The sequence below is a fragment of the Clupea harengus genome, unplaced genomic scaffold, assembly GCF_900700415.2.
Source record: "Clupea harengus unplaced genomic scaffold, Ch_v2.0.2, whole genome shotgun sequence".
Taxonomy (NCBI): domain Eukaryota; kingdom Metazoa; phylum Chordata; class Actinopteri; order Clupeiformes; family Clupeidae; genus Clupea; species Clupea harengus.
In genome coordinates, this window is record NW_024879612.1 from 1661 (window position 1) to 17500 (window position 15840).

General features: G+C 42.8%; 1 protein-coding gene across 1 annotated transcript; it reads left to right on the top strand.

Moving 5' to 3' along the window:
* The first annotated feature begins 439 nt into the window (after window positions 1-439).
* LOC122129270 (E3 ubiquitin-protein ligase AMFR-like) lies at window positions 440-1591 on the top strand. The gene is made up of 2 exons (XM_042704260.1): window positions 440-570; window positions 957-1591. Exons 1-2 carry the CDS (start codon window positions 527-529, stop codon window positions 1162-1164), a joined length of 252 nt encoding a protein of 83 aa, XP_042560194.1. The 5' UTR covers window positions 440-526; the 3' UTR covers window positions 1165-1591.
* The last annotated feature ends 14249 nt before the right edge of the window (window positions 1592-15840 follow it).

The window sequence follows — 15840 nt, forward strand, 5'->3', positions numbered from 1 at the left end:
ATTTACCTGTTTATCAATGATTAAGTGTATTTATCATATTGACATTAGTTTACCTCGTATGTTGCCTTGTGACATTCTACAAAAACAATGTGTTTGCTCAGTTTTACTGTTAAGGATGTAGTCCTAGATGTTGGTGAGATGGCAGTCTGTTCGTAGGTAAACACAGAACACGGAGGTGGCATGGGCTCCCTCTAGTGGTTATAGACAGAGTACTGCAGTGGTCACAAGAAAGATCAGGAAGATTAAACCTCTTTAGTCAGAAAGACTGACTGTGGTAATTGACTCACTATCGATGAGGCACAGAAGTTTAAGGTTTTTAAAAAGCAGAAATATCCCCTTAGGTGAATAATAACATTGTGTATCCCTTTTCTCAGGCAGCCGAGCGGGCACCCCCACCAGTGAACCTGTCCTCCCAGGACCCAACAGGAGGAGCCTCTGGGGCCAGTGAGACTGCTGTGCCTGCGGGCTGGAGGGCTTTGAGGTGAGGGGGAGCCGCTTCTCCAAGTCTGCAGGAGAGAGGCAGAAGATGCTCCATCAGAGAAAGGAGGAGCTGCTCCTACGCGCTCGCAGGTCTGACATCATCATCCTTACGCTACTATCAGCAGGGGCCTATTCCCTTACATTTACATTTTACATTTTATCCAATGTATACACATTTTACATTTACACTGATGGCACACTGCACATCAGGAGCAATTAGGGGTTCAGTGTCTTGCTCAAGGACGCTTCGACAGTGGGAATCGAACACGCAACCTTCTGATTACTAAACGACTTCTCTACCTCCTGAACCACTGTCGCCCCAGTATTCACTGCCACACACAGCGTCTGTATCAGGGCATAGAGGGGGAGGGGGTTCATCTGGATGAGTTAGATTGGTCAAATGTTCATACTACCGCGTGTGTGTGTGCATGTGTGAGATCCATGAGTGAAAGGTGTGGTGTTTCCTCTCCTCTCAGGCGTTTCATAAGTAAGAGCCCTGCGGAGGAGACCTCACGCTCGCTCTTCATGGCCGCCGCCGCCGCTGATGAGGATGATGACGAGGGCCGCCGCCCCGCTGGGGGTGGGCGTGCTCTGACCTCCTCTGACCCCATGAGCCTGCGGCGCAGGATGCTGGCCGGCGCTGCGGAACGTCGCATGCAGAGGCAGCCAGAGGCTCCCCAGTGAGGCTCCACCTCCCCCGTGCAGGGCAGCCTGGTGGCCCCCCACACGACCCAGGATGCACCTGAGGAACCCTGCGGTCCCCCTCCATCACACCCATCACCAGAGGAGGAGGAGGAGGAGGAGGAGGAGGAGGAGGAGACGTGTCACCCCCTCCACTGCCTCATCACAGACACATTGGGAGGGAGGGAGGGAGAGGGAGATGAGAGCATGGAGCCAAGGGCTTCTGGGACATTCAAGCTTTTTGTATTTGCTCTGCTCAGCATTGACCTGTGAATCCCACGCCTGGGGTCACCCAGAGCTTTGAGGCCACGGTGGCCCAGCAGAAAGAATCCATGCATGTGTCAGTTCAATCCGCCTGTGCAGTTCAGTCACCACCCCCCCCCCTATATTGCGGTGTATGTCCTCCTTAAAATAAAGTATTTGAAAGAAATTCACAGGTAAATCTCAAAGTTAAGGACTAGAGAGCTGGTCCCAGCAGAGCTGTATGCAACTGACCTCTGCAGACCGTCTGCCATCTCTTCTAAAAGATATTCAAAATGTCCTCGGGAGTTCTCAGTTGAAACTCATCATGTTGCGTTTAAGGTTAGTGGATTAGTAGTAAGGATGTGTTGAATTGTGGGGTTGAGAATCAGAGTTTTCTTGTAAAACATCAGAAAACATTTGAAAGTCCTCACAATAGATCTTGTAATACTCCTTTTTGGGCTATTGGGATGGTGCTGCATGGTGGTTGTCTGATGGTTGGTCAGTGTGAAGGTGGAAACACATCTGGAAACACATCTGCTTGTTTCCCTGCCCTCCACAGCAGCTGCAGTGGCAGTGAGCACATCCAGGGTCCTGCAGAAGAGTCCAGAGTGTGCCCAGTGTAATGTGGAGGGTTTGGAGTGCCACAGGATTGGATAGGGACACATTGTGCAGTTGAGTGCATCAGAGCGCTACGACAGCTTAGATGCTAAACTGATGATGGAAGCGTTGGTAGTTAGAACCCCTTCTCTCCCTCTCCCTCAGCTTGTACTTCTCACTTTTCTCTTTCTTTCTAGCCTTCCTTCCTTCCTTCCATCCTTTCTTTCATTCTTTTTTCTCTCTTTTTTTTGTCTTTGTCTTGTGAGCAGTCTTTCAGTGCTGAAGGTACTTGTAATGTTAGTGCTGAAGTGGTTGATAAATGCTAAGAAATACATTCAAATGAGCTATAGATGTTGCTCTTACATTAGCCTCATGGTGAAGGACCCTTTACATTAAAATGCCCCATGTGCATTCACTGGCAGCAACGCCACTCTCATGTCACTATGTGCTGTATTAGTTTAAATACACACTTTAAACACATTGCATTTTAAATTAAAAAAACTACAGTTAATTCTGACTGTTAACACTCATTAGTATTTCGTCAAACAATGTATTAACTAAATGACATTTGAATTTCTGAATTTCCTGCTTGTGTTTCATGTGGTAGTTTTCATACTGTTTCAGGCTGACGTGGCCGTTTGGAAGCAGGTGTTGGCTGTGCATGTTCAAACATACTGAGCACTGAATGTGTTCTTGTTGTCTCCTTGTTCTTTATGTATTCACCAGTGTTCCCTACATGTACGGCCCCCAAGTGGCGCTGTGTGAAACCCAAATGTTCTGATCGTTGCCACAGGTTTTGTGTATGTCTGGCTGCACCACTGCACTGCAACCGTTGTTCAGGCTCATGAGATGGCAGCGTGCGTCCCTGTCTTGATTTGCCCCGAAGGTTCACTTCCTCACTGTTTACAGACTTGGGATATATTTGAACTTCTTTCGCTCAAGACAGTCCGGAAAAAGTCTGAATGCTTTTGTATAAGTCTTTTATTTGTGCCTAAAACGTTTTGTAATGAGGACTGCATTCTAATCCAATCTGTGAATAATACTTTGTCATCGCTACTACAGAAGCTTTGAATGCACTTGAAGTTGTTGTGTGGTTCTTGTCAGATATGTAAACTTGGCTTTGTAGCCACAGGAAATATCTAGAAGATTGAAATGTCAATTCTACGTGTATTCCCATGAATGTATGTTCACCTGACAAGATTGACTATGCGACTATGCGTGACCAAACTCACTTCAACTCTGTTTGAATGGTGCAGTGAAGATGTGTTTGCTCACGAGTGGCACCGGTCCGATCAGTGTCATGACAGCAGTGGAGCCTCAGGGCTCAGAACAGAACCCAGAGGAGATCCGTGGTCATCCAGTAATGCTTCTGATTTCTGTTTGAGCAGTTAGTTATCTGGCTCACCTTCTTAACATTTACATTTAGTCATTTAGCAGACGCTTTTATCCAAAGCGACTTACATTTGTGCGACTTACAATGTATACACATTTTACATTTTACACTGATGGCACACTGCACATCAGGAGCAATTAGGGGTTCAGTGTCTTGCTCAAGGACGCTTCGACAGGGAATCGAACTAGCAACCTTCTGTTTACTAAACGACTTCTCTACCTACTGTACCACTGTCGCCCCCTCTTAACAAGAACAATGAAGGGAAAGGACTATGATTATGCATCAGATACGATATGCACATGGAACTCGTGTGAAGTGTGCTTGTTTACTTGTCTACTTCTGGAGAATTCTAGGTTGCGGTATCTGTAATAACTTCCTCGTTGATACGTTTCTGTTTCAGAGCATTTGAGTCCGTGTGTAGAGTTTAAGAATTGACGTGATGTATATGAACGGAACTGATGCTCTGGAATCTGCTGGAGATATCCACAAAACTAACAGACTACAAATCCAACCAAGAACCACATGCTCAGCCACTCCTTAACTGTTTCTGTCCAGGGATTGCAGTGACTCGTAACATCCTTACCTGTTTCTGTCCAGGGATTGTAGTGACTCGTAACATCCTTACCTGTTTCTGTCCAAGGATTGCAGTGACTCGTAACATCCTTACCTGTTTCTGTCCAAGGATTGCAGTGACTCGTAACATCCTTACCTGTTTCTGTCCAGGGATTGTAGTGACTCGTAACATCCTTACCTGTTTATGTCCAGGGATTGCAGTGACTCGTAACATGAATCACACTGTCTCAGAACACATTGCAGTGACTCGTAACATGAATCACACTGTCTCAGAACACATTGCAGTGACTCCTAACATGAATCACACTGTCTCAGAACACATTGCAGTGACTCCTAACATGAATCATGGAGCAGTATCTGGAATCTACAGTCATTTTCTGTTTATACATTTTGCTTGATTAAGTTGTAGCTTGCTAGTTTTAGACCAAAAACTCCTTACAGCTGCTTCAAGCTGTATGACATCTAGTTCAGTCATTTTACTGCCACCGTGTCTTGGAGTTTCTACATTTTACTTTGATGATTTAGTTTCATATTTGCCCTCCAAATGCAATGTCTGTGTATATTGTGTTTCAGTCATCTATGCAAGGCCATTTAGCAATGTCGGTTCAAAACATCAATCACACACACACCAAACAAAAAAAAACACATACATTAACTCTGTTGTTATGGACTTCCATCATGGGTGCCCTCAAACAGATTCAAATCAGGAAATCACATTGAAATATTTTTCATGCTTTTGTGGGACAGGCTTGCCTGTCCTAAATGCATATCCATGGTTCTGCATGCTTAAGAAGGGCTTTAGAAGTGCTCCCTTGATGATAACCTTTCATGCATCAGGACTGACCTCATTCAAATTCAGAAAAGATAGGAGAAATACCACATTCACAGTCAGGTGAGCTACTCCTGACAGCTTGATTATTCAAATGGTAATTGCCATCCACCTGAAGCATTCTTGGGATTTGGACATTCAGTATATTCATGCATGACAGGGATATGTCATTCCCAACACAAAGCATTGTCCACGTGCTACGCCTCGGGAGATGATCAGATGATTTATATTCCACACAGATGATTTCTTTAGAGTTTGAGCCTAAGTGACTTGACATCCTATCCGGGGTAGTTGTTCTCCTCAAATGTCCTGCCGTGTGTCACATGTGTGCTAATAAGTGTAATCAGATGTCATTTCTTTTGTATTAAATTGAAAAATTGCCTAACTATACTTCACATTTGTATTAACACTTCAGATGATATTAGTTTTATTTTTTTTAGAACACCAAAAACATTTTTTAAAGGATTACTTGATTCATTTGATGTTTTTGTGCATATTAGAGACACTCATTCTCTTGAACATATTTGCAACAAATATTAACGGCACCGGTGTCCACGTCAGTGCAATGCGTCACGATGACCTCTAGAGGGTGCCGTACTGCCATATAACTGACAGGTAGACCTAAAATAAGGTCTACCTGACTAACAAGTGGTAACAAAACAGTGTGTTATGACTATTGTGAATATGTCTTATTTGATGATGGTTGGGTTAAGACAATGAATTGGCTAAAAATGTATTATTTATTATCTACAATACAGTACATTCTTTGTCAGACTCCCTGTCTGCATATTATTACAGAACATGACGCACGACATCAAATAATGTATAAGGATGCTGTTCTTGATGCCTACTGTCAGTGACACACTCTAAACAGCTCTGCTGAGGGTACTTAAGAGAGTCCAAGGCACTTCTGCCCATCTAAACAGCTCTGCTGGATAGCTGTCTGCATAAACACTTCTGAAAGCCCTTTGGACTCTTTCTATGGGGGGAGCAATTCTTCATATTAGCACTGGCCAAATGCTCAACCCCTAATCGACTTCAACCTAACTACTACTACAAACCCCTGTGGAAAACAGAATGGGGTGAAGAAATACAGACGGCCAAGACCTATTGCTTTTAAAATAAATCAACATCATTGTTATACATTTCTGGCAAAATACAACAATGTGATGTTTCACCATGTGCTAGAACTTTAAATAAATCTTGCAGTTTTACTCATTTTGGATGAAAAAATACAAACGATAAAGATGATGGACTGAATATCTGTTTAGCACAGCAGCCTAGCCTGCTGGTTACGTTCTATAGCCTATGTAGTTGAGCTGTGTCTGGAGCGCTGGGCTGCTGCCTGCCTTTAATTAATTGATGGATTTCTGAAGAATAAAGCAGAATGCTGATCATTTATTTATATCACATTCACTGACAAACACAATTTTATCAAACATTTATTTTAGGTTTTAAGCTTACTGGTGTGTTGCTTTTCCACCCTGCAGAGGTGTGTCCCACCATAGTGACTCCACCAAGCTCATGGACTGATTCAGAGGTGTGTGTGTGTCCATATTGACTCCACCAAGCTCATGGACTGATTCAGAGGTGTGTGTGTGTCCATATTGACTCCACCAAGCTCATGGACTGATTCAGAGGTGTGTGTGTGTCCATAGTGACTCCACAAAGCTCATGGACTGATTCAGAGGTGTGTGTGGGTCCATAGTGACTCCACCAAGCTCATGGACTGATTCAGAGGTGTGTGTGTGTCCATAGTGACTCCACCAAGCTCATGGACTGATGCAGAGGTGTGTGTGTGTCCATAGTGACTCCACCAAGCTCATGGACTGATTCAGAGGTGTGTGTGTGTCCATAGTGACTCCACCAAGCTCATGGACTGATGCAGAGGTGTGTGTGTGTCCATAGTGACTCCACCAAGCTCATGGACTGATTCAGGCCTGAGAGGAACGGAAGTGAAGAATCAGCAGGAAAGGACATATGCTGACTACTACCACTGGGTGGATGGGTTTCACGTCTGAACTAAATGACAGTGACATTGTCAGTCTTGAAAAGAAACTAAATGTAGTTCATGAAATCCTGATGGCAACATTTATTTGACTTCTTGTGTCTGTTATGCATGAACTCTCCGTGCTGATGCTGAAATGAGTACATTAATAATAATTATTAATTAATTAATAATTTATGTGCATGTCATTTCTTTGTGCATATTATGTATTTGCTGTAAAGCACTTTGAGCTGCATTCTTTTGCATGAAAGGTGCTATATAAATAAAGTTTTATTATTATTATTATTATAATTAATTCTTATTAAGAAGAAATAGTGTGTTCTGAATTACTCATGAATAAACCGGTTCAACCAATGGGCTTTCAGAATCCTGTGTCCTCTCATGTTCAACCAATGGGCTTTCAGAATCCTGTGTCCTCTCATGTTCCTCAAAGCTACCAAACACTCGCTCTCTTCTAACCCATCAAAGATATGGTGCCGCTGAATTTTCAAAGATATCTGGCAGATGTATGCATTTATTATTATTACCAATGTGTCCTAGTTTGATTGTCTGCTGTAGGAAGTACTGCGGTGGCAATATCAACATGTCATTCTATCAAGACTCTCAGTGGGGAAACGTTGGATTCTGGCTGTTATCTTCAATTACGCTGGGCTTCTTTACCTGTCTGCTCATGGCACAGCTCAGCGCAGCTCCCAGTCATGTGGTGTGAAAGGCACCTGTCACAGCCATTAAAGGTGTTTCAACTACACTAGTAAGCCCAAATGGCTCCCTCGAGTGCGCTCACGCTGATCGAAATCAATAGCGCTTTTAACTGTCACCCTGGAATCTTTCAATAGCGCTTTTAACTGTCACCCTGGAATCTTTCAATAGCGCTTTTAACTGTCACCCTGGAATCTTTTGAGACCGCTATGAATGTTCTTGGGATGCTTTACAGAGGATTTGATCTCTCTTTTCAACTTCTTCATGATGTGCATAGAAGAGTCTTCACCAAGTCAAGTATTTTATGATGATTTGAGAAGCTTTTATTTGCCTTGGAAAAAAAAATACTGTAGGGATTTGAGTTGACATAACAACTTTGATTTTTTTGGGGGGGTGGGGGTGTTCATTGTGAACACTCAGAGCTTTTTGCCACCACTATATTTGTATTGCAGAATTGGCAGCACTGCGATTGAAGATAAATGTCTTCATTTGTCTAAAATAGGCCTGATGAATTTAACTGAAATCATGAATGCCCGGCTGACACAATGAAGCTATGTTGTTCATTGAGAAAGTGATAAGTGATTGATTGCTATGTTGTTCATTGAGAAAGTGATAGGTGATTGATTGATATGTTGTTCATTGAGAAAGTGATAAGTGATTGATTGGTTTATTGTCACCCTTTCCCTCACTCCTCACACATGATGGATAGGACTACTGAACAGTCTATTGGTATTTCTCATATACACACAACACTGCTGTGAAATAATCACTACCTATGAGCACTGAGGCTCATCAGGACATTAATCCAGGTTTTGTGTATCAAACATGTCGGTCTAGAACTGGGAAAATGATATTCAATGATTTGTATGATTAGTTAATATTTAACATCAGTGTGTGCATCTATCAAAATATTTGTTTAATCCAATTCTTAAATCCACACTCTGAAGTGGTCAATGATGTTTTGTCAATGTTCTGTAATTATATGTATAAGTTTCTGTTTGTGCTGAGACAGTGAAGTGAATAAAATAACCTCTTTTATTTGTTCTCCTCATCTGAACTCTAATAAACATGACCGACAAAGCATGCCATTACAGTGCCATAACAACAGGCAGCTCCAGCTCCAGATCCCTCAGGAAAGTAATGAAGATCACGGCAGACCCCTCACATCCTGCTAACAGTCTCTTTAACCGTCTCCCCTCTGGACAGCGATACAGGGCCATCATGACCAAAACATCACGTCACCTCAACAGTTTTTTCCTCCAAGCAATAGCCCTCCTAAATAGCTCTCACACACGAACTTTATCGCACTTTATTTAACTTTATTTAACATTATTATTGTTGCACTACCTCCATTCTTATTTATTATTTTGCTCATACTGTCTGGTACTATCTGTCCTTGTATTGTTGTTCTGTGTTGTCTTGTTGTTCTATTTGTGATACTATAGCCTGCATGGAGAAAACCAAAAAAAATCCTAGTATCTGTATACATGGCGAAATAAAGTTGAATTGAATTGAGTTGAGTTGAATTGATTGAATTGAATATCTGTGTATTATTCTCACCTTCCCATTGGATGAGCTAATAATTCTGGACTCAAAATGGTAGTGAGGAATCATTTCTTGATTTTGCTAATCCACTTTGGATGCTTGTGGAATTAAATGTTGTTTTATAATCTGAGTTAAAGAAAGTAGTAGGCTAATTGCTCTAGGATAAATTGGTGGAAATGACCTCTGCAGTTGGATGTATTATCAGAGGTGTGAAGAGGCTCAAACCCTACTGTCTGGAACCTGAACTGCTTTCAGCCGATAGTCCAACACTTGTTCAGAGATAGATAACAATTTAGACTCATGTATACAATCTTAACATATGATTTTAGTGAAGTCCTTCGCTGACCAAATGCGAATGCGAATATGATAGTTATTTCTAGAGTTAGTTCAGAGTGTGGAGACAATATCAGGTAAAGAAGATGGGAATAGGTTTGGACCAAGACAGGTCTATTCAGATGATTCATGTGTGTGTGTGTGTGTGTGTGTGTGTGTGTGTGTGTGTGTGTGTGTGTCAGTGAATGTGTCTGTGGATGTGTGTGTCTGTGGATGTGTGTGTCAGTGAATGTGTGTGTCTGTGGATGTGTGTGTCTGTGAATGTGTCTGTGGATGTGTGTGTCTGTGGATGTGTGTGACAGTGAATGTGTCTGTGGATGTGTGTGTGTGTGTGTCAGTGAATGTGTGTGTCAGTGAATGTGTCTGTGGATGTGTGTGTGTGTGTGTGTCAGTGAATGTGTGTGTCAGTGAATGTGTCTGTGGATGTGTGTTGTGTGTGTGTCAGTGAATGTGTCTGTGGATGTGTGTGTGTGTGTCAGTGAATGTGTGTGTCAGTGAATGTGTCTGTGGATGTTGTGTGGTGTGGTGTCAGTGAATGTGTGTGTCAATGAATGTGTCTGTGGATGTGTGTCTGTGGATGTTGTGTCAGTGAATGTGTCTGTGGATGTGTCTGTGGATGTGTGTGTGTGTCAGTGAATGTGTGTGTCAGTGAATGTGTCTGTGGATGTGTGTGTGTGTGTGGTGTGTCAGTGAATGTGTGTTCAAATGGTGTCTTGGATGTGTGTGTGTGGATGTGTGTCAGTGAATGTGTCTGTGGATGTGTTGTGTGTGTGTCAGAATGTCTATGTGTGTGGTGTGTGTGTTGGCATGAATGTGTGTCAGTGAATGTGTCTGTGGATGTGTAGGTGCTATCAGGAGAAGGAGAGTCATGATCACAGCTGGGTTCCTGGTGTGGCATGGAATGAGGTGCTGCTCAGTTTGCAGTCCAGCGCATTGTTCCTGGAGAGAGGGGAGAACAGCTGTATATTTCATACCAAGAGGTTCCTATTCTCTGATGAGATTAGCTGGCTGTGCTGACGGAGGCCATTCTTAATACGCGCCTGAAGCAGAGCCATGGGAGACGGGTCCTCCGAGACAGGCGCCCAGGAGCAGAGGAGGCAAATGTCAAGCCGCTAGCAGCTAGCCGGAGAGACAAAACAACACACAGATGGAAGGGGCTCTCTGGCCCAACACTGAGAGTGTGTGGATTTACAGATAAAACGTTGGGTGTGACTATTGGATTCCAACTGACACCTGAAGGAAAATGTATTTTCGAATTCAGTCTTAACCTATTTTTGTTTTGTGCGTTCTATTACTACATTTTGCAGGCACTTACATTACTGGATACATTTATTGACAGCATACATTCAATGACTACATACCTGTCAGCGAACTCAAGTGAATGTGTTTCAAAAATGTACTAAAAATGAAGATATTCTCACCCATCTTTCTTCACTGTTGAAATAATGCATGAAGACTGTCTGGTGTTAAACTATTCCCCATTGACCAAACCATTGAACTATTAACCAAGAAGGGGGCCATGTTAACACTCACAACAGCCCATATGGAACAGCCTCCCTGACCACCTAAGGGCAAAGCAGACGCTGTACTCCTTTAAAGCTGGACTAAAAACATTTTTATTCAGGAAGGCATTTCTGGCCTTGTGTTAAATCGTATGTTAAAATGTTAAAAAAGTTTTCTATTATGCTTATGTTAATTCATTTTTATTTTATTGTATTATTATAGTTAGTTTTTAATATGTTGGCACTCTGATATTCTTTTGAATGAAGAGTGCATTACAAATAAAATACATTATTATTATTATTATTAATATTAATATTATTATTATTATTATTATATTCCCCAGGTGCCCTTCAGCTCCACCTTCCTCCAGCAGTGATTCAGCCCTTAATCTTAGCGCTCCCCCTTGGCTTTCCTCCTATCTGCATTCCCTTTCCAGGAAAGAACTTAATCGTCCCCCTAAATGAATCTGCTCTCCTCTCCTCTCCTCCTCTCCTCTCCTCCTCTCCTCCTCTCCTCTTCTGCTGCTCTTGCCCTGTGTTGTGTCTGTCCATCATGAGCAAATCCCACAATCTTGTGAGTAATTAAGTTTTTCATTTCCATGTTCTAATCATTCAGGTGATGCCCTGCTTAACCTGATATGTGGGGGGGTCAGGCTCCCATGGTCCTAAAAGTCATAACTCAATTATATGCATGATTAGCTTCATGCGCTGCCGTTCGCCCATTACTGCCATGCTGGATAAGCAGGCAGGCCGGCAGGACAGCACGGTGTGTATGTTGATGAGGCCACCGAGCTGAGGTTCTTCCTCACTGGGAGAACACATGGGACTTTCAGCTTAGCAAGGAAGTGCAGTTGTGAGCCATGTACAGGCACTTCCCATTCAAATGATCATCACATGCAGAGTCAAATGCCCTGTGACATTTCATCAGTGTGCGGCACCTGGAACACACAGAGTACTGAGTGGATCTGTGTACTGAAGGAATAGAAAAATAGAAAAGCCTTTATGTCATTGTATTTAACAACAAAATTTTTGAGAATTGTTGAGAGGAACACACAGTACTGAGTGAATCTGTGTGTAGGAACACAAAGTACTGAGTGCATCTGTGTGTGTGTGTGTGTAGGAACACAAATATTAATTGATCTGTTGTGTAGGAACACATAGTACTGGTGTGTGTGTGTGAATCGTGTGTAGGAACACAAAGTACTGAGTGCATCTGTGTGTGTGTGTGTAGGAACACATAGTATTAATTGATCTGTGTGTGTAGGAACACAAGATACGAGTGTGTGTGGAATCTGTGTGTAGGAACACAAAGTACTGAGTGTGTGTGTGTGTGTAGGAACACATAGTGCTGAGTGTGTGTGTGTAGGAACACATAGTACTGAGTGTGTGTGTAGGAACACATAGTACTGAGTGTGTGTGTAGGAACACATAGTACTGAGTGTGGTGTGTGTGTGTGTGTGTGTGTGTGTGTGTGTGTGTGTGTTGTGTGTGTGTAGGAACACATAGTACGAGTGCATCTGTGTGTGTTGGAAACATAGTACTGAGTGTGTGCGTGTGTAGGAACACATAGTGCTGAGTGCATCTGTGTACTAAAGGAAACATAGTATTAATTGGATCTGTGTACTAAAGGAACACATAGTATTAATTGGATCTGTGTAAGCTTGCAGTTCTGTGCTCGGTTTGCAACTGAATCAACTTAAAAATGGACTTGAAACTTTCATTATCCTTTTTTTTTTTATTTTGACTATGAGTGTGAACCTCAGCAAGACGTGTAAAACATGTGAGATCATATCATTTCACTGCGGAAAAATCCAGAGTGGATGCGCCCAAGCATGAGCCATTATCTAGTTAGCTAGCAAACATGACACCGGTCGAGCTGCATCAGGTCTCAAGATGACCATTATCTAGTTAGCTAGCAACATGACACACGTTGAGCTGCATCAGGTCTCAAGATGAGCCATTATCTAGCAGTGTTGTATAGTAACGAAGTAGAAATAGAATATTTAGTAGAAATACTTCGTTACTGTACTTAAGTCGTTTTTTGGATATCTGTACTTTACTTTACTACTTATATTTCTGTTACTTTTACTTTTACTTCGCTACATTTTGCAAAGAAAACTGATACTTTTACTCCGATACATTTCCCCTGAAACTTTCGTTACTCTTTACAAAATCAAATCATGTTTAGAAAAGAAAAAAATCATGACAGTGACGAGACCAACGTCGGGGACTGTGGAACACAGTAGAACACAGACTGCAAGCAGGTTTGGCGAATCAGTGGTCCTAGCGACGTTAATGCGCTATTGACCGTTCGCAAAAGCCCCGTTCTCTTAGTTACTGTTGCTACGTCTTTTGAACTCGTTCATGCACTATACTGTCTGTCAGTCAGTGATTCTTTTTGGAGTAATATCTCCGCGATATCCTCCAGATCAAGGCAAAATGGACTGCAATATGCAGTGGAAGGATATATCCAAAACATTAAGATCAACAACGAAGGGGACACAACCATAATCGAAGCAAAAGCATACTCTCAATCAAAAATGAGAAACCCCACGACCTCTTCATTAAATGCCACCAGCACCTTGTAGACTAGTCATGTTCTTTCACCGCTGGTAAGATCTGTATATAATATTTCAAGCTAGCTAATATAACCTACAAAGATTATTTATTCTTATTCTTTATTCCATCTCTGGCGAGGTATCTAGCTAGCTAGCTAGGATGGTGACAATCTAAAGTACAGTACAGTAACGTAGCAGTGTGGAGCAACATAGCTGCTAGTAACGTTATTGTTCAAGGGATGTGTGCATGTTGCTGAAAGTATTTCACAGTCACTGTACCGATAACTTGCTTGTAAAACTGATGATCCTGATGTAATGCTATGGCTTTGTATCAGATCGCCAGGTTATTGCTCAGGTTGTGCCTTATGCATACCTTGGGATCAATGCGCCTTAATGCATTTACATTTACATTTAGTAATTTAGCAGACGCTTTTGATCCAAAGCGACGTACAAGGGAGAGAATAGTCAAGCTACGAGCATAGAACCTGATGTAACAATAAATAAATACTACTTACCAGAAATATAGCAAAATGAAATAAAAGAAAAAAAAAGTGCAGAAATGTAACTGCTGTAATTGCAAGTTACGCACTAGTCGAAGTGCCAGTTAGGACGGGAAGTGCTCTCTGAGAGTTGGTCTTCAAAAGCGTCTTAAAGGTAGAAGGGACCCCCTGCTCTGTATGCTGGGTAGTTCATTCCACCAACTTGGAATTACAAATGAGAATAGTCTGGACTGCCGTACTTGCACAGACGGCAGTGCAAACGACGCTCACTAGAAAGCGCAGCATCCTGGTGTAACATTAACGCACGGGCTTACCTGGGCTTAAGCCCGGGCCTCGACCAATCAGGGGCCCTTAACCTGTTAATTCAGAAGGGTATTTTTGACAATTCCGCCTATATTGCACTGTCCCATTTAAAACTTGAATATCTATGTTCTAAACATTGCATAATAACCATTCATGGCTTAAATTAAAGAAGACACTTGGCCCATCAAATGCAATCAGTTAAAATGTTTTATTATGTCATTTTAGTTTACATTTCAGAGCAGCAAAACCAACATTTTTGTCAAAAAAACATAAAACGCCTAGTTTTTTTTATGTTTTCAGTGTAGAACTGGGTTTTGAATGTCATAGGAAACAACATTTACATTTCCTGATGCAACAACATCTTGACAGAAGTGTGTAAAAAATTTGAAGCAGATAGACAAAAGTTTACAAGTGTTACACATCAGTTTCCATATGGTACCTTAGACGTCTCCAAGTGTCTCATAACCTCTCCAACCTCACAAATACAACATCCAGTACCTGTCACTGTACATCAAGAATTCATACTTTTTTCTTGCTTCTGTACTACAGCAAACCATTCTGAATTAATTTCAGTGTAATATATTGTAATTTATTGTGACAACACATATGATGGTCTATAGCCTCTCCAAAATATACCCAAAAACCTATCCAGATCCATATAAAAGTACATCATGTATGTTTCGTGTTTGTACCAAAAGTACATCAGTATTTTGTGGAGGTGTGTGGTGGGGTGGAGGTGTGGGTGGTGGAGGTGGGTGTAGGGTGTGTGGAGTGTGTAGTGGTGTGGGAGTGTAGTTGTAGTGGAGGTGGTGTAGTGGTGTTGGAGGTGTGTAGTGTGTGGAGTGGTTGTAGTGGGTGTGGAGGTGGTTGTAGTGGTGTGGAGGTGGTGTAGTGGTGTGTGGAGGTGTAGTGGTGTGGAGGTGTGTGGTGGGTGTGGAGGTGGTGTATAGGGTGTGTGTGGAGGTGTGTGTGGAGGCGTGTGGAGGTGGTGTAGTGGTGTGTGGAGGTGTTGTAGTGGGGTGTGAGGTGGTGTAGGGTGAGTGTAGTGGGTGTGGAGTGTAGTGGTGTGGAGGCGTGTGAGGTGGTGTAGTGGTGGAGGTGTGAGGTGGTGTAGGTGTGTGGAGGTGTGTATGTGTGAGGTGGTGTAGTGGTGTGGAGGTGTGTAGTGGTGTGTGGAGGTGGTGTAGTGGTGTGGAGGTGTGTGGAGGCGTGTGGAGGTGTAGTGGGGTGTAGTGGTGTAGGTGTGTGGAGTGTTGTGGTGTGGAGGTGGTGTAGTGGTGTGTGGAGGTGTGTAGTGGTGTAGTGGAGGTTGTAGTGGTGTGTGGAGGTGGTGTAGTGGGTGTGGAGGTGTGTAGTGGTGTGGAGGTGTGTGGTGTGTGGAGGTGGTGTAGTGGTGTGTGGAGGTGGTGGTGGGTGTGGAGGTGTGTAGTGGTGTGTGGAGGTGTGTAGTGGTGTGTGGTAGTGGTGTGTGGAGGTGTGTAGTGGTGTGGAGGTGGTGTAGTGGTGTGTGGAGGTGTGTAGTGGTGTGTGGAGGCGTGTGGAGTGTGTAGTGGTTAGGTGGTGTAGTGGTGTGAGGTGTGTGGAGGTGGTGTAGTG